Below are 19,572 nucleotides of genomic sequence, written 5' to 3' on the forward strand. Positions count from 1 at the left end.
TTCACAGTCTGGCACAGAGTGATGACATGGGCCTCCAAGTGTGCCTTGGCCCATGGACAGTGATAAAGATATAACAAACAGCTGAATGATATGATAAAATAGTTAACCCCTTGACTACCTATGGCGCCGGATATTTCCGGCGCCATATTGAATTACCATATACCTTGAGTGCCGGAAATATCCGGCACAGTTAAATAGGCGTATTTGCTTCGTTTTTGTCGCTAAAAATCCCGTAATTTCGGCACCGGCACGCAGCGCAACTAAGATTGATGTATTCCGATCTGGCCAGAATGTGATTGCGCCCCCGTACGTCCGAGTATGGCCAAAATCCGGAAGCAAATGTCGTGACCCATGACCTCGACCCTGAAAGGTCAGGCTGATCACTGAAGCGTCGCGCTGATTGTTTACAGTTTTCAGAAGTACAGACGATCGCGAAGATGTTTATGGTTTTTTTTAATGATATGAGATGTTTATTTATTGAAAACAAATGATTTATATGTAAATATGTTCTAATAACAGCAATATTCGTGAATGAATCTAGAGGAAATACAGTTTTTTACTATAAGCCAGTGAAATTTTATAGCAGCCATATTATCAATATGACTGATCACATGACTGGTCATGTGTTTGGTCATGTGATATGTTGTTCCCTAAAATGTATTTTTAAATATTGTGAAATATTTTTTGATAAATCATAACCATTTTAGATGCATTTTTCTGCAAGGAAGACATAAAGCAGGTGTTTACAAATATAAAATGTGTTGATTTTCAACTACAGAATCATGTCAGATGCTGATGTTTATGGTTCATTTACTCTGCCTTTTGTGAGAAAATCTTAAATAGGAACATCTATAAATAAAGTAAAGGGTAGTTATTATTACATATATGTAAAGACAATGCCATGAAAATTGCAACTGTATTCAAATTGGCATCATTTTATGGATTCAAAACACGTCCTTATGCTTCAAATATTCATATTCTTTGCCAACTCTGGTCACATGACGTGTCATGTGATCAGTCACGTGACCTGGAAATACAAAATTTATGTATGAAAAAGTGGAAAATTTCATGCTGATTCAGAAAATATATGGTTTATTGGTACTTACTTAATTTTTACTCTAAGCAGTGTTCATGCAATGACCACACCCCAGATTTTATCAATATTTACATAAGGGGCCTGGTATATAGGAATACATTGGCCTTGGTAGTCAAGGGGTTAAATATAGGCCTACAGGCACTGAGGGTGAGTATGTTACAGCAATTTGATTAGTTTCTTTTCCTTTTCTTCTTCTGTGATACTTTTTAGGACAATCAATCTGCAGGCAGTTTATGTATTGACAAATATGTTATCTTTTACAAGCACACAGCAAACTGTTCTTGATTTTTCATTTACAGTATTTGACTGAAATACATAACATGCAACCAATGTTTACACTTTGCCCATACACCAGATACATGGAGAGATTTCAACATACAATGATTAACTCAGAAACCCTACAGGGAAAAGTAAACATTGTTTTCTTCCAGAACAGCTGGTGCATCCACATCTGGAACAACTTACAAACTTAACCAATTACACAAGGATGATAACACAAGAGATAAAGTTAAGAAATTTAACTGTGGTGAACTTGACTATTCCTTTGAAATCCTTACCTTACTTGACATCAGTAGTACATGAGACGGTATAGACCACTTTGGAAGTTAGGGGGTCTTTTTTTCATCACCTAGGAGACGTACTTTATTTCACATGCTAGGGGCCTCATTTGTATACTTCATAAACATGGAGTATCTTCAGGGCCATGGCATTCGGCTGTGTTCAAGTGCGTCAGATGGTTTCAGTGCAGCAGTGCTGACCACAATAACAATGGATGACGAGTTGGACAAATTCTCAGTTGGCTGCCGCGTAATTTGCCCGGGCATACCAACACTGTCACTGTAAGTATTATTATGGATTTATTACGAGTGCTGGTGTGACGGTAGATCAGTCTGAGCATGCGTGAGGCTTACAACATTACGTCATTGCCTTAGCCTTTAGTCCCACGCGCGCGCGGCCAGATTTGACAGATTTTATCGTTCACTGGCAGAGTTCCAAAATCTAGATACTTTGTATCAAAGAGTGTTTCCTTTTAGGGTTGACTTTGACAATGAGTGTTTCCGTTTAGGGTTTAATCTTGGCAAACATATGGACATGATCCGCCCAAAGTTTATAAACAGAGGTCAAATTATGAACTCTAGGTGCACTCAAGACCTTTGACACGGAGGTTAACTCCACCCCTTTTTTAAGGTAAATAGTAGCTTGTGTCTTTGTTGTTAGCTAAGCTTCATTAGTAATACTAGAATAAGTCAAAATGTTCATCGAAAAGACGTGCTTCGTGTACATATTAATTTGCTGGTCGCTTCCTCGCAGTTTTCCAGCGCTGACAGCGAACACAAGGAGTGACAGGTGCACTGTAGAGTAGTATATTTGCTTGTAGTTGATTTTCTGTGTCTTGATTTTTGTGGGTTTTTTTTTTGCGTACGTGCACCGTCCCTCCACCCACGGTGGTACGTGGGGGTTGTCTGATGCACTGAAGTGACATTGTTTTATGCTCAATGCTGCCTGCATGTGATAAAATTGACGTAAACTCCCTTCTTTCGAGGAATGTCTGTCTTATGTGTATTTTTTAATCTAATTTTTATTTGTACAGAATCTATAGCCATGGACGCCGAGTGGGATGACCTGTCGCTGACAGATTCCCAGTGGGATACCGTGTTTGCCTCCGTCGACGCCGCTAGCACTGCAGACCAACACTATGAAAATAATGTGAGTATGTGTTTATATTGTACTGACGTATTCCCTTGTGCGTTGTGGTTGATTTTGTGAATCTGTGTGTTTGTCGGGCAGGGTTACCCGATGTGTCGAAGTGACATTGTTATGCTCACAATGCTGTCTACAGGTGATAAAATTGTTTCAAATTTCTGATTAACGTTTGTTCAGTGTGCGTACGTTCATGGCACTGTCACTGAGTTGTGCAGCGTGACCTAGATCAAGTGTTTGAACTCAGAATGCTGCCTGCATGTGATAAAATTGACGTAAACTCCTTTCTTTCGAGGAACGTCTGTCTGATGTGTAATTTTATTTGTACAGAATCAAACCATGGACGTCGAGTGGGATGACCTGTCGCTGACAGATTCCCAGTTGGATACCGTGTTTGCCGCCGCCGACGCCGCTGAAGACCAACAGTATATGTGAGTGTGTGTTTTATTTATCTACTGACGTATTCCCTTGTGCGTTTTGGTTGTTTTTGTGCATGTGTTTGTCGGGCAGGGTTGCCCGATGTGTCGAAGTGACATTGTTATGCTCACAATGCTGTCTACAGGTGATAAAATTTTTTCGAATTTCTGATTAACGTTTGTTCAGTGTGCGTACGTTCATGGACACACTGAGTAGTGCAGTGTGACCTAGATCAAGTGTTTGTAAACACTACATAGACGTGTCGACATATCAATTGAAGACATAACATCGCTCAGTTATGAAATGTTCTCAGGCATGTTTGATGTTGCCCCTCGCCCTCCAAGCTGTCTGTGATTTCCAATATAAATATAAAACAATTATTTCTTTAAACAAATGTAGAAATTTGTAATTTTGTATTCTCCCTCTGATGGTGTGAGATTAACACAGTTATCCCCCCCCTGAAATCTTTGCATATAACAATGCACAGAACATTAACAGGAGTCTTGCCTGTATAGAGATAGATATGTACACTGAGGTACTACACTGTTGATTGTATGTCTATCTATGGATTCAGCAATTATGTGGTGACCTGCTGATATTTAAGATAAACCGGTGTTCAGTCCAACCGTTCAGAGTAAACACAATATTCTTTGTTCTATTTATTCTTTATCAGTATTTTGTGTGTGTCTCTGTTTTCATAAGAGTGGTCGCAGTATACAAATTTTTTATTTATTTATTTTTTACTCATTCATATTGTACTGATTGTAATTACCTTTATCCCCTCTTTAGGACTCCAATGACTCTGTATGTGTGGATGATGATGATGATGATGATGATGATGATGATGATGGTGAAGATAAAGTGGTCAATCGAGATCAATTGCGGTAAGTTATAATTTTCTACTTGCTCATTTCATGTGATAGAAAAAGAGTAAACTGTATTTCTTGACTAATGTATGTCCTGTATGTTGTGAACAATATAGTAATGTTTTAAAGTTTTCATTCATGGTGCACCATTTCTGTAAAATTATTATTTTTTCTTACTTTTGTTTTATTTTTATTTATAGACAAACAACAGCTAAGCCAAAGAAGCAATACATCAGGCTGAGGAAAAATCTTGTTCTGGTCAAGACAGCGTGGGATTTTCCTTGGAAGAAGAAACCAACAGCAGTGAAGAAAACGGTACTGTGGGGTCAACATCAACATTAACTGGTAGTAGTAGTAGTAGTTGTAATAGCAGCAGTAGTTATAATTCTCATAGCAGTTGTAATAGTAGCAATAATTATAATTCTGATAGCAGTGATAGTCATAGTTCCCATGATAGTGATAGTACTGACAGTCATTATAGTGATAGCTCTAGTTCTCAAAGCGAAGATATTTATAGTTGTAATAGTGATCATAGCCACATCACAGAAAGCCACTCCTACATTCCTCATTTCCCCTCAAATATTCAAGATACTCAGCTTCATCCATTCTTCTGTCCCCATGAATACCCAAGAATTTAATCTCAAATGGCAGGCCCTCCTCTTAAATAATCATCCGCCTTCCACACAAAGTTCTTCCCCCTCATCACATCCAACACGTCAGATTGGCAGGGGGTCAACGGATGACCTGCCGTCAGAAGATTCACCATCAGATGAAGACAGCGGCGCAAAGTATTACAGCATCATACGTGTCCGTGAACGACAAGTAAAGAAATTCAATGCTACAGCTCATGACTACGAGATACAATTCAATGACATCCAACCGGTGCGTGGCTTCGTGCAAGTGATGTAGTACTACAGATGTGTTTGAGAGTATTATTAGTCGACTCACCCATGGCATCTCTCCCAGGGACAGAGTACGCATTACACTTGAAAGTCCGTCCCTTCCCTATCAAATCTGGTTACCTTTTTCCCCTGTTCAAGAACTGACTGTGGACAGAGTGTTGGGTGAAATTGAACGTGTACTGCAGTCCTATGAAGAATTCACCCTAGATGAGAATGTTTCTATCAACTTCATTCATGTGCACATGCCTGTTGGGGCGGGAAAGAAGTGGGGATGGAGACCTGTCAACATAGCCCGTCGCCTCAAACTGATGAAAAGTATCATTCGCATCACTAATACCGATGAATTATGCTGTGCACGAGCGATAGTTACAGCAACAGCCCACATCAACCGTCACAGTGATCCAGGATGGAACTCTGTGCGACAGGGACGACAAGAGCAGACAATACGTGCATCCGAACTCATTGCCAAAGCAGGTATTTCATCAGGGCCATGTGGACATGAAGAACTTGACAAATTACAAGCTGTCCTTCCATCGTATCGAATCCATGTTATTTCAGATGAGACGTCGGGTTCACTTGCTTATCAGGGAAAGGCCGCCGCTGAACACAATATTTACCTGTACCATCATAACAATCACTATGATGTCATCACGTCAATGCCCGCATTTCTACAGAGAAACTACTACTGTCACCATTGTCACAAAGGGTACCAAAAAAAGCATGATCACATCTGTGAAGTTTTCTGCAAGTGTTGCTATGTTCCATCTGTATGTCCAGCAACAGATAATCAGGTCTACTGCCAAGATTGTCATCGCTACTTTCGAGGTCAACAATGCTTCAACAACCATAAACACCTGGTCCCCTCGCTCAATATGCAACTTGTCAAATCATTCGTCGCTGCAAGTTGTGTGGTGTAACCATCAATTGGGAAAACAGAAAGAAAGATAATGACCACAATTGTGGTGAAAAATACTGCAGAGTATGTAGACTGTACCAAGACAGTGACCATTTATGCTACATCCAGCCCATCCACGTGAAAAAGAAGAAAGAAGTCCACCAGAGATAGTATTCATGACGATGATGTTGACTTATTCGACTTTGAAGCTGAAGAAGGAGACGAAGAGGACAGTGAAGAAGAGATGAAGTACTATTTCTTCGATTTTGAATGTACCCAAGATGGGGGCGTCCATGTACCCAACTTGTGCATTGTCCAGTCCGAGTCATGTTCAGAGCAGGTGTTCTACGGTCCTAACACCAAGCAAGAGTTTTGCGATTGGGCCCTCACAGAAGAAAACGCCGTCAGTACTTTCATCGCACACAATCTACAAGGTTATGACGGACAATACATACAGCAATACTGCCATGAAAACAACGTTCAACCTGAAGTTCTCATCAATGGAACCAAAATCATGCGCATCTTCATCCCCGACTTAAACATCAAGTTCATTGACTCTTATAATTTTCTACCTGTGGCTTTGGCTCAACTTCCTGACATGTTTGAGCTGAATGAACTGCACAAAGGCTACTTCCCCCATTTCTTCAATACAGCAGAGAATCAAGATTACATCGGTCCTCTCCCAGATTCCAGATACTACGGCCCCGATGGTATGAAACAGCATGCGAGAGAGAAATTCCTAAAGTGGTATGAAGACGAAAGATTGAAAAACCGCCCTTTCAACCTGAGACAAGAGCTTGAAGACTACTGCAGAAGTGATGTAGACATCCTGAGGAGAAGTTGTTTGAAATTTCAAGACATATTCAAACAACAGAATGGTGTAGATCCGTTCAGAGATTGTGTGACCATCGCATCAGCCTGCAATGTCGTTTTACGCAAGAATTTTCTCAAGAAAGATACCATCGGGTCATTCCAGACCATGGGTACATCCAACGAAGAAATCAATCTGTCATTGCATTGCAGTGGTTAGAATGGATTACATTCAAGAATGATGTCAACATCCAGCACGTCCACAATGGAGGTGAGAAGAAAATTGATCGCTATTGGGTAGATGGGTATGACGAAGAAAGCAACACAGTATATGAGATGCACGGTTGCTACTACCATGGCTGTCCTCGATGCTATGAAGACCATGACATTGTCAACACCAAAGTCGAGAAGACGATGGCAGACCTTTACCAAAGTACCCAAGATAAGATGCGATTTCTACGTTGCCATGGCTTTAGAGTGATCGAAAAGTGGGAGTGTGACTTCAAGAAAGAAATTCATGAAAACCAAGAACTGCAAGAATTCGTCAAGTCACTTGACCTACAGGAGCCCCTTCATCCACGAGATGCATTCTTTGGCGGTAGAACCAATGCCACTACACTATACCACGAATGTGTTGATGATGAAGAAATTCACTACGTGGATTTCACAAGCCTATACCCCTACGTCAACAAGTACTGTAAGTACCCTATCAAACATCCAGTAGTCCGCACCAGGAACATTGTACTCCCCGTTCAATCATACTTTGGTCTGGCGAGATGTCGAGTTCTGCCTCCTCGAAAACTCTACTTTCCTGTTTCTCCCCCTCCGAGTGGAAAAGAAGCTGATGTTTCCCCTTTGCAGAAGTTGTGCAGACACCAAACAACAGTCACCATGTGAGCATAATGACGAACAGCGGTCCTTCATGGGAACTTGGACAACACCCGAATTAGCCAAAGCTGTCGAGAAGGGGTACAAGATCATCAAAGTGTTTGAGGTATGGCACTACAGAGAAAGAGAAGTGTACAACACAGAATCACACACAGGAGGGCTCTTTACCGATTACATCAACACTTTCTTAAAGTTGAAACAAGAGAGTAGTGGTTGGCCTTCATGGTGTCAGACAGAAGATGAGCAAGATCGGTACATCCGTGAGTACTATGACAGAGAGGGAATCCTTCTTGACAAGACAAAGATTCACCGAAATCCAGGCCAACGAGCATTGGCAAAACTAATGCTGAATTCTATGTGGGGCAAGTTTGCACAACGCAACAACTTTCCACAGCTGCAGTACATCAAAGAACCTGCAGAACTCTTCCGCCTGCTTACAAGTGAACAACACATTGTCAACAACTTGTCTTTCGTCAATGACGACATGGTTGCTGTTCAACATACGCTTCGGATGAATTTGTCGAGGGGGCTGTCAACACCAATGTTGTCATCGCTGCATTTACCACTGCCTATGCTCGCTGAAGTTGTACGATCTCCTTGAGGCCATTGGTGAACGGGTCTTGTACTTCGACACTGATTCAGTCATCTTTGTCAGCAAACCAGACCAGTATGAACCACCTCTTGGTGATTACTTGGGTGATCTCACCAACGAACTGGATCCTCCCAGCAATTTCATCACCAAGTTCGTGTCAGGGGGAGCTAAAAACTACGCCTTCTGTCTAGCACAGCCCGACAGGAAAGGTAACACCACTCTGTGTAAAGTCAGGGGAATCACCTTAAATTACCGCAACAGCTTAGACGTCAACTTTGATGCCATCACTCGTCTTGTCACCACCTGTCCAACATCAACCATCACCGTGAACGACCCCGTCAAAATCCGACGTGTTGGATGTAATGTAGTATCTAAAAGCGAAAGTAAAAAGTATGCCCTAGTTTATGATAAAAGAGCTCTGATTGGAAATTACAAAACTCTTCCCTACGGTTATTAAATTGTACATTGTATTTGAAACCCCCCCCCCCCCCCAAGAATTATCAATTAATGAATGTCACTAAATATTTGGCAAATGTTTTCTAGTATTTCAAAACATTGTGTTATCAAACTAGTTTTGAATGCTTTGTCAGAAAAAGGTATTTGTATTTTGCAATTCAAGAGGTTTTAAAGATCTCATTTAAAGAAAATTTTAAGAATTGTCAATGTTTATACTTAGGCATGAACTCATTGTATTTTATTATTGCATTTCAAGTTGTTGAGGAGGATAATGTAAAGAATTTTAGTGAAGCTGTTTTCACAATGCTCGTGTGTTACAGCAATCAATGAATCTATTGTATAAATCCTATTCAAAAAAAAAATGTCAAACTTGTGATCTTGTATACAGGTAGTTTTGGCAATTTAAAGAAAAAAGAAATCTGATCATTCTGTTTATTAGAGTTGTAAATTTCATTCATTTTTAAAGTATTGAAATGTATGTGTTTGAATTTTTGAGAAAAGAAGTTTTGAAATGAAATTTTGCAAATGAAGAGATAAGAATGTACATTTTACTCCATGAAACTTTAGATATTGACTTTGGATTTGTTTTCGCGTTTTTTGAGAGAGAGAGTTCAAATAATCTGTAGATCTCAACTTTCATCTTTAAAACTTTTCATATGTGAACCAAACAAAAGTTCCTGATTAATCTTTTTGTAAAGTAATAAACTGACATCAATTGAGTTTATTTTAAATGATTCAGAGGCTGGTTTGAATTTATTTGTGAGTGTTTATGTGTAAACATTTGTTGAGTGAGGAAGTATGTTTGTGTATGTGTGTGTGTGTGTGTCCCATTGCCCCGAAGGCCAAAAAGTGGGCCCTACTGCCCCGAGGGCCACCTAGGAAGATCGGTCTTTGTCGATGAATGAGATCACACTTTCCCTGTTTATGGACTCCCTCCACCCGTCTTGACCCTTTGAAGGCCCCTCAGCCCCTCGGGCCTTATTTTGCCCTCCCTCTGTCAAGAAATGAGAACATCCTTTCTAGTATAAGCTCGTACCATTTTAGAGTAAGGCTCATTTGACGTGATGGGTCTCATTCTGCAAACACTCTTGAAGCTGATCATCAATAATCGAGATTTCTCCAATCCTATGTTTTTCCTGTATTTGTGTGTGTTGCCATACATCATCTATGGTAAATTTTTCAAAAGGAAGCCAGTCTCATGTTATGAAAACATTGATCTGAGTGGAGAGATTGACTGAAAGGAAATCAACCAAAAAAGTCCCATCACGGTGAAGATCAAGTTGGTCAACTTGGTATACCATGCCACGAATGCGAAAGAACTGTCCTTACCCTGGTTGTCATGCAAACATCTCCTAAGACTGGCAAATCATCTCACACAAGTGCATAATATTGAAGATAAACTTGAAAGACAGAGATTTTTGAAACTGGCCAGACAATCTGACACTCATCAATTGATGTGCCAGTTGATACGAATCGTTCGTCTACTGTCTGAACAACATCAATCAAGTCAATCATGGATGCAAGACTACAACATCCATTCACTGCTCTCATATGTGGACCCACACAGTCAGGCAAAACTGAATTCGTCAAACGACTGCTGAAGGAACGGGAAACTATGATTTTTCCGTCGCCTGAGCGTATTGTCTGGTGCTATGGAGAATATCAACCTGCCTATACGGAACTGGCTGCCCTTATCCCTAGCATTCATTTTGTTGAAGGCATTCCTGAAGAGTTGGACAGTATGTTTTCCCCTCACCAATCCAACTTATTGATTATTGATGATCTGATGTCAGAAACTGGAAATGACAAGAGAATTACCAATCTGTTCACCAAAGGTTCTCATCATCGTAATCTCTCTGTCATGCTTATCTTACAAAATCTGTTTCATCAAGGCAGAGAGACTCGAACCATGAGTCTGAATTCACATTATCTGGTCTTGTTTAAAAATCCAAGAGACGGATCACAGATCACTCATTTAGCCAAACAGATGTACCCAGGACACACCCGTTTCATCCAAGAAGCTTTCACCGATGCCTCTCGAGAACCCTATGGTTATCTCCTCATTGACTTGAAACCCAACACACCGGAAGTCCTTCGCCTGCGCACGAACATCTTTCCAGGAGAGACTGCCTTTGTTTACGTCAGGAAAACATAAAATAGACATGATGACATGAAATGCCATCATTTCATCATGTCTCAGCGAATGAGAAAACATGCTCATTTTCTCTCTGTGTTAGCCAGGGGCAATCCAAAGCAACAGAGGGGGATCATCGAGGGAGCCAGTAACGATTTAATCCATTGTCTCTGTGAATGTTGTCTGAACATTCTTCGGGGAAGTGTTCCACTGTCATCTGCTCAAAAGAAGAAATTGAGCAAATACAAACATCATCTTCGCACACTGTCAAATAAAAAGGTTTCAACATCAAAGAAGAAGAAGATACTTGTGCAAAAGGGTGGATTTCTCTCGGCCGTCCTAGGGCCTGTGCTGTCTGTGTTGGGAAGTCTCCTCTTTAAGTGAATTGTCACCATGCCCATGGAACATGCCAAGAAGATGGCACTTGTGCCACAGGAATTACTAGATACCATACAACTACAGCAGAATCAAACAACAAACCCTGTGACGAAGATGCTGTCCTCTCTCGATCGGAGATGCAACAAATCTTGGAAAGAGAAGACATCACCGATGATGAAAAGGCAAAACTGTACCAACAGACTCTTCAGCAGTACAGGGCTTACATTGATAAAAGGAAGGAACCTGTTCAAATCAGCATCCTCCCCTCTGAAACTTCAACGGGTACCACTACCGCTGTGTCTTCTTCAGGGTCTCCATTAGCTAAGGGCACAGAAGAGGAAGGCATAGACAAGCCAAAGCCCTTGGATAGTGTGGAGCAGGATGTGATGGAAAGTGTGCCAAAATCCCTCCAACGAAAAGCACACTTGCTCCTTCAGAAAGTGAAACAGCATGACTCCGTGGATTGGAATGAGAAAGGGGAATTAACGTACGACGGCAACCCCTTACCTGGAACTCATATGGTAGACCTCATCACACAGACACCTTACGTCGGAGGAAAACCTTCACTCCTAGAGGGTGGCAACAATTTGCCCGAGTGCTGTCTGACATGAATGTACCCCAAGATCTGATTGGCAACAAGGAAAGATGGAACTGGATTCAGTCTCAGCGAAAATCAAAAGGATTGTTTCAGCCAAGAGGTGATGATGATGAAGACGGTGATCATGGAGTATTTGCTGGACAATCATCCGCCAAAAAGAAAAAGATAAGGAGGGAGATACGTCCTGTCATTTCAACCGCTGCAAGACCGCAACATCGACCATCCATGACAGGGAATTGGCTCAACTTTTAAACATCACTCGACAATTTGATGATAGTCATTCCAAAGGAGACCTCTGTCATGGAGTGTTGTCCACCTTCTCTATCCCTTGGCGATGTCCTCAAACGGGTGAGGTGCCTCTGTGCTTGCTGCTCTGGATCCATCGTCATCAAACATGAAACCTGTGACGAAATTGACGGACTTGGATCAGCACCTAAGCCAGGTGTATTACGATCCAAGTCATTCCGCAAGTTTTGGAGGAATCGATGCTGTTTACCGTGCTGCAAAAGAGGAGGGAATAAAGACCACCCGTCAGAAAGTGAGAGAATGGATGCAACATCAGGACACTTACACACTACACAAACCAGTGAGGTGGAAGTTTCCAAGGGCTAGAGTGATTGTCGGTGGAATGGATCAACAGTGGCAATCTGATCTTGCGGATGTCAGTTCACTAGCAAAATACAATTCAGGGTTCCGATACATCCTCACCTGCATTGATATTTTATCCAAGTATGCCTGGGCCATTCCCTTGAAAGACAAACGAGGAGCCACTTTGGTGGCAGCGTTTGAACAGATTTTGAAGACTGGACGAAAACCAGAAAAACTACAAACGGATCAAGGCAAAGAATTCGTGAACCACCTATTTCAGAAATTTCTGAAGAGTGAAGACATTCAATTTTTCACCACCGGAAACGAAACCAAAGCTTCTGTGGTTGAGCGTTTCAATCGTACGCTGAAAACTAAAATGTGGAAGTACTTTACCAGAAACAACACCCTAAGCTACCTATCGGTGCTTCCTCAGCTAATGCAATCTTACAACAACACTTGGCATCGCAGCATCAAGAGAAAACCAGCGTCTGTCAACAAGACCAATGAAAAAGAGGTGTGGGATACTCTGTACAGTGACTATGAACAAAAGACGGTGAAATTCAAATTCAGTGTGGGAGAACAAGTGAGAATCAGCAAAACTAAACGTATGTTCAAGAAAGGTTATCTGCCAAATTGGACAGAAGAAATCTTCACTGTGTCGAAAAGGATCTCAAGTCGACCACCCCTTTACAAGCTGAAAGATTTTGATGAGGAGGAATTAGAAGGTACTTTCTATGAACAAGAACTACAAAAAGTCGTCAAGAAAGAGGACGACATCTTCAGAGTGGAAAAAATACTCAAAACAAGAAAGAGAAAGGGCAAGACTGAATATCTGGTCAAGTGGTATGCTTGGCCATCCGAATTCAATAGTTTGGGCAGGGATCTTGCAACACTATAAGAGGGATGACTCTGTTCGGAGAGTCACAGTCTGACCCCCACTTTCATCATGGCTGAACATCCGTTTTTCATGACACTACCGAGCAATGCATCCATGGATGTTTTCCCAGACAATGCAGTGACAGGCTACACTGTGAAATTACCCAAACACATTTCTCTGCGGGGCAACTGGGAAGTGGCCTTGATGGACATACACTACCCTTTCTCTTGGTACAATGTGGTCGAGGGTAGAAACGTGCTGGCGTACGAAATTCAAGACCATAGAAAAACACTTGTCAAAATACCTGCAGGTTACTACGATGATTTTGGAAGTATACTGACCACTCTGAGAGAGCAAGGTTTACCCGACAACATCCAGTTGACTTTTGACCCGGTGTCGAGGAAAGTAACCGCTGATGTGAGTGAGGGTACCAGCCTCTACTTTCTACCAGGTCTGGCTGAAATCATGGGATTTTATCCCAATACCATCTTGAGGCAGAAGAACGATGCACCTTTCATGTTCAGTGTTCGAAACCTCTCTTCTCTGTATGTGTATTGCGACCTAGTGGACGACCAGTTGGTGGGAGATACCTTTGCACCCCTGTTGAGAATAGAAAATGTGGAAGGGATCCATGGACAGATGATCAACCGCACCTTCCACACGCCATACTTTCTTCCCCTGAGAAACCGTGAATTTGATACGGTAGAAGTCTACATAAGAGACGACATGGGTCAGAAAGTGCCATTTCAAGGTGGGAAAGTGATCATGACACTAGACTTACACTACGCTACTGTAGCCTGAACCATGCCGTATAGACGTAAAATCTACGAAAGCAATCCGGCCTCATACAAGAAGTTTTATTTGGATCAGGTGGGAAATGGAGCATCGTTCCAGGGGGCAGCCGTGCAGAGAGGATATGGCTTGGGCGGTATTTTGGGAGGCCTCTTCCGTGCAGCCACACCACTGCTCAAACAAGGTGCCAAAGTCTTAGGGAGACAGATGTTGAAAACGGGACTCAACATTGCAGGTGATGCACTCAGTGGACATAACATCAAGCACTCGGCAAAACGACGGTTGGTGGAAGCCGGGAAACAGTTGATGACAGGCAGGGGTTCCAGATACTCAGTTCCCCAAGGCGGCGGTAGTATAAAACGTAAAACTCCGAAACGAAGAGTCATTTCCTCCAAAGCCAAGCGAAAGAGAAGATCTCCTGACATTTTTGACTAACATGGCATTTCTTCACGAACACTCCTGCGAGTGCACCAAGAGTGAACTTGACTTGTTCACAGTTCCTCCAACGCAGACCAGTGTGGAAGAGGGACAATGGGAAGAAGTGCATCCCCTGACCCACATTGTGGAATCGGGACCCATCGAATTTGTGATTTCGGGTTCAGGGGAAGACTACATCGATCTGTCCTCGACACTCCTTCTGATCAAGGCTAAGATTACAAAGTTGATGGTACTAACCTCGGTGCAGATGCAGCAGTGGGTCCCGTCAACTTGTGGCTCCATTCACTGTTCAGCCAGGTGGATGTACACCTCAATGGTAAAATGATATCCAACCCTTCCCCTACTTACCCCTACCGAGCCTTGTTGGAGACCTTGTTGAATTATGGTAAGGAGGCCAAAGACACCCATATCGGTTCAGCCCTCTTCTTCAAGGACTATCACTTGAAAATGGACGAAGTGGACCCCACTAAAGAAGGTGGAGAAGTGAACAAGGGACTGAAAAACCGATATGCCTTCACCTCGGGCAGTCAAGTTGTCGATATGGTAGGACCCATCCATTCGGATCTCTTCTTTCAGCCCAAGTATCTGATGAATGGTGTCGAATTACGTCTCAAACTCAATAGAAGCAAGAATGCCTTCTCCCTTGTGAGCTCTGCAGAAAATCCAGGTTTCAAAGCTGTAGTCACCGAAGCCACACTACTGATCAGGAAAATCAAACTCAGTCCATCGGTACAGCTGGGTCATGCAGAAGCTTTAAAGCAGGGACCGTCCAAGTATCCCATACATCGTTGTGTGATGAAGGTTCTGTCTATTCCTGGAGGCACCATGTCCTTCAACAAAGACCACATCTTTCTGGGACAGCTACCGAAACGTGTGGTCTTGGGTCTGGTGGACAACGATGCCTTCAACGGTTCATACAAGAAAAATCCTTTCAACTTCAAACATTACGACATGACGTCGCTGGTCCTTAATGTCAGTGGAAAGCAAGTTCCGAGCAAACCCCTGAAACTGGACTTCACCAAAGCAGGTGGTCAATCATTCATCATGGCCTACTATTCCCTGTTTACTGGGACTAATAAATAGGCAGGATGAAGGAATCAACATCAATCGCTATGAATACGACAATGGATACACACTGTTTGCATTTGATCTCACACACACAGACTTGTCTGCCGACGGAGGACATTTGAACCTGGTCAAAGAAGGCAACCTGGGCATCGAACTGCAGTTCAGACAAGCCCTGCCAAATACTGTGAATTTACTGGTGTATGGCGAACTGGATAACATCATTGAAATCGACAGAGACCGCAACATCCTCTTTGATTACTGAAGTTGATTCATCGACTCCAGTGAAAGATGGACACGTTAAAGTTGAAAGAGATCTTGAGTACAGATCGATACACTGCATCATCTTTTGGCGGGGTGGAACCATCAGACCGATTGCCTAAGACCAGACTAAAGTCCTATCCTGCTGCCTTTGTGGCCAATGTGGACCCAAGTACCAAACCAGGGAAACACTGGGTGGCTTTCTACTTTGCCGATAGCAACCGTGGGGATATTTCGATTCGTACGGACGTCCACCCAACAGGACACCTTTCAAGGCATTCCTCAACAGGAACTCTCTCGACTGGATCTATAACAGACAAAGGCTCCAGGGACCTCTTTCTTCAGTGTGTGGACAATACGTCCTTTACTATCTGCTACATCGTTGCCGGGGATGGTCCATGTCGAACATTGTGAAGCAGTTTACGGAGGACTTGACTTTTAATGACTTTCTCGTGAATGATTTCATTGAAAAATTGACTGGTGTTGATTTTGACATTTATGATGTTAACTTTTTACAGACTCGTTTGACTTAGAAGTCATATTCATTACATTGTTACTAGTTCTTGTGTTGGCTTTCCTGTTGGTGTTCAATAAATTTTCAAACTTGTTCAATTGAAAATACAAAGCATGTGCGTCTGTGTTTTTTTTTCTCTCTCAAGGATGATGGGCATAAAGGGGGAAGGGGAGGGGCAATCAATCATACTCATTCATAACACAATCATACTTCGCTAGCTCACAAAGAGTATAGACGGACAAGATATTGGTTTTTCATTTTAAACAATAACAGTAAATTTTATTTTCTCAAAGTTAACAAAATTTAACAAGGCAAAAAGCATGAAACACAACACTTTTTATTGCAAGTGTCTTTCAGTGTCCTTGGCAAACTTGTAATGTCCGAAGAAAAAACACATTTATAAATTGAAGGAAATTGAAATGATTAACTGCTTGCAGAACTAATTGTGGAACAAACTGCGGTGATCATGTCGTTGCACAAGACCATTCCATACATAGACAGACTGTCCGATAGAGCTTCAAAACATCTTTCAGGGTCTTCACTCCAGCGGTAGTACAACAACTCCAACAGGTCATCAAGATCAAGTAATCCAAGGGGGTATTATGATCCAGGGTGATGTAACACAGTTCAGCCATGGCAAGAATAGACTTCTGCACAGCCAGCATGTTGATTCGTTTGGCAGCATCCGTAAAGTATTTGCTGATGACTTCTCGTTGACCTGCTGGGGTATCGCCATAGTACAGGCACTCATGGTCTCTTTGAGATGGGTAGTCTTCTCGGCACCCCTCACAGTTTTCGTTGATGATAGCATTGACTTGGTCCAGGATAAATTTGGCATAGACATATTTTGCCACTCTTCTTGCTACTTTCCTGTCCAAGTCATTTGGCATATCGCTGAAGGAAGGCTCTGAAAAAAGGGATGAAAGACGGGTCTGTGAGTACCAGGTCAATTGCACGTCAGTGTCTTGGCAGCCTCATCGATACTCTGCACAATACTTTTCAATCGACTCCACTGATCCAAATTCAAATTGATGCCCTTCTTTGTCGGTATCAGTTCTCCAGTGTCAGGTTTCTTGAAGAATTCACGTATCCCCACGTACACATTTCCCTTGAACATCTGCACACTCACAATCCGAGCTGACGTCTCTGTGTCACGTAGAAGAAATCTGAATTGTCTCTCACCTGCTTGACTGGTGGTGCCAGGCTTGGAAGGTGGAGGGACCAAAGCAGCTGCTGATGGCTGACTGGACGGAGTCTTATGAGGCAGGGCACTTCCTGAGAAGGCTCTGGCAAGTCAGGGCTCTTCCTCCCTGGAACATCAGCATACCTCTCATCTTGGTCAGAGACAGTGGGCATTGTCCAGACACTGGTGTTAGTCTTAACGTTGAAGTAGTACGGCAGTTCTGCCTTCACTGAATAACACTTGCGCCATCCCTCTTCCAGTAGTCTTGGTGACAGTATTGGAGTTGCCATGGTTATGAAGAGTTGAGTTGTTGTTGTTGTGGAGGGTGGGACTTCTAGAGCAAGACTGGCCCTTAGATGGCCCTCTCAGAACTTATATACCCTCATTTTTGCATATATTAAGCAACTAACCAATCAGGAAAGCACATTGCTATCCCAATATCCCTTGCGGCATTTAAATGAACCAATGGGAGAAGCTGGTCAATGAGACCCCCTAGCATGTGAAAAAAAAGTCAAAAAGACCCCCTAACTTACCCAAGTGTTCTATACCGTCTCATGTACTACTGACATCTTAAACTAAAATACACTGCATGGTTAATTGCGCTCAAAAATACATCTGGGGTGGACCATTTGATAAAGGGGGGGGTGTCTGGAAGATTGATGAGGTACATTATCTTTTTTATCCGATCCATTGTACATTCTTTTTTTCCCCACTCTCCAACCTTTTCTTTTTGTCAAACCTTCTCTGACTGATTTTTTTATTGACATTTGTTTGGAATTTTTTTCAAAATCTGCCAGGAACCCCCCTCCCGCCCTCACTCTTAAACATTGCAAATTTTTTTTGAAAATATTTGTCGGAAACGAAACTTGCTAAAATCACCTCAGCTATGTTTTCTAATGATTTTTTTACCGCATTTCAACACCAAATACAGTTTACCATACCAAATGCTTACTAAAACATCACATTATATACTCTTAATTCCAGTAGCTATAAAATTACCAAAAACGATCTTGAAAATACAATATGAAAGATATCCCTGTAAAATTGACAGTTTCGCAAAGTTGCCCCAAAATTTCAAAATTCCAGATTTCAACCTAATGTATATTTTGAGGTCAAAGGTCATTGAGGTCACTTGACATTTTGTCAAAAAACTGTATTGCTAAGATATCCCTATAAACCAAAAATCAGACCTCTAGCTCTATTGGCTCGCTCAAAATTAGATATGTGCATATTAATGAGGTACAATATGTGGCTTCATAAGGTGTCCTATCATACCAAATATGAAGGGTGTACCACTTGTGGTTACCGAGTAATGGACAAATATGTATATTTTAGGTCAAAGGTCACCGAGGTCACGTGACATTTTGTCAAAAAAATTGTATTACTAAGTTATCCCTATATACCAAAAATCAGACCTCTAGCTCTATTGGCTCGCTCAAAATTAGATATGTACATAATTAATGAGGTACAATATGTGGCTTCATAAGGTGTCCCATCATACCATACATGAAGGGTGTAGCACTTGTGGTTACTGAGTAATGGACAAATATGTATATTTCAGGTCAAAGGTCACCAAGGTCATGTGACATTTTGTCAAAAAAATTGTATTGCTAAGTTATCACTCCTATGCACTTCCATACCAAGTTTCAAATCAATCGGACTTGTGGTTTCAGAGAAGAAGATTTTTTGACCAAAAATGGGAGAAAATTACAAAAAATATATCTAATTAACATAAACCCTAGATACACTAGATATCAAAGCTTATAAGATCAGAAGCTTAAGAAGAAAAACATTTTAACCAAAAAAGGCAAAACTTGCCCCAAAAATAAAATAAAAATTGCCAGTTTCAACATACCTTCAATACATTATATTGAGATTAATCTTAGATTCCTGTATAAAAAATATCAAAGCTATCAAATCAGTAGTTTTTGGATAAAAATTTTTTTATCAAAAATTGGGAAAATTGCCCCAAAATTACAAATATGACAATATCAATACAATTTGTACAAGCATGACTGAGTTCATCCTGAGGAACATGAATATCAAGTTTCATAGCAATCAGACGAGTGATTTCAGAGAACAAGATTTTTTGACTAAAAACGGAAAAAATACCCTAAAAAT

The 19,572-nt window shown here is 41.6% G+C and overlaps 3 protein-coding genes and 1 long non-coding RNA gene across 4 annotated transcripts in view; 2 read left to right on the plus strand and 2 right to left on the minus strand.

Annotated features, from left to right (window-relative positions):
* LOC139123475 (uncharacterized) overlaps positions 1-19,572 on the minus strand; it is a 1,125,851-nt gene that overhangs the window by 893,080 nt on the left and 213,199 nt on the right. The gene's annotated exons all lie outside the window — the stretch shown is intronic.
* Positions 1-19,572, plus strand: part of LOC139124320 (colorectal mutant cancer protein-like) — a 508,515-nt gene that overhangs the window by 284,053 nt on the left and 204,890 nt on the right. The gene's annotated exons all lie outside the window — the stretch shown is intronic.
* LOC139124229 (uncharacterized) lies at positions 2,299-3,227 on the plus strand. Its single transcript, XR_011549896.1, has 3 exons — positions 2,299-2,443; positions 2,688-2,803; positions 3,128-3,227. It is a non-coding gene; the product is annotated as an uncharacterized lncRNA (long non-coding RNA).
* Positions 16,733-17,741, minus strand: LOC139124274 (uncharacterized). The gene is made up of 3 exons (XM_070690416.1): positions 17,596-17,741; positions 17,451-17,554; positions 16,733-17,175 (listed from the first exon to the last, which is right to left on the minus strand). Exons 1-3 carry the CDS (start codon positions 17,739-17,741, stop codon positions 16,733-16,735), a joined length of 693 nt encoding a protein of 230 aa, XP_070546517.1.

This window comes from Ptychodera flava (assembly GCF_041260155.1).
Source record: "Ptychodera flava strain L36383 chromosome 23 unlocalized genomic scaffold, AS_Pfla_20210202 Scaffold_23__1_contigs__length_28996876_pilon, whole genome shotgun sequence".
Classification (NCBI taxonomy): Eukaryota; Metazoa; Hemichordata; class Enteropneusta; family Ptychoderidae; genus Ptychodera; species Ptychodera flava.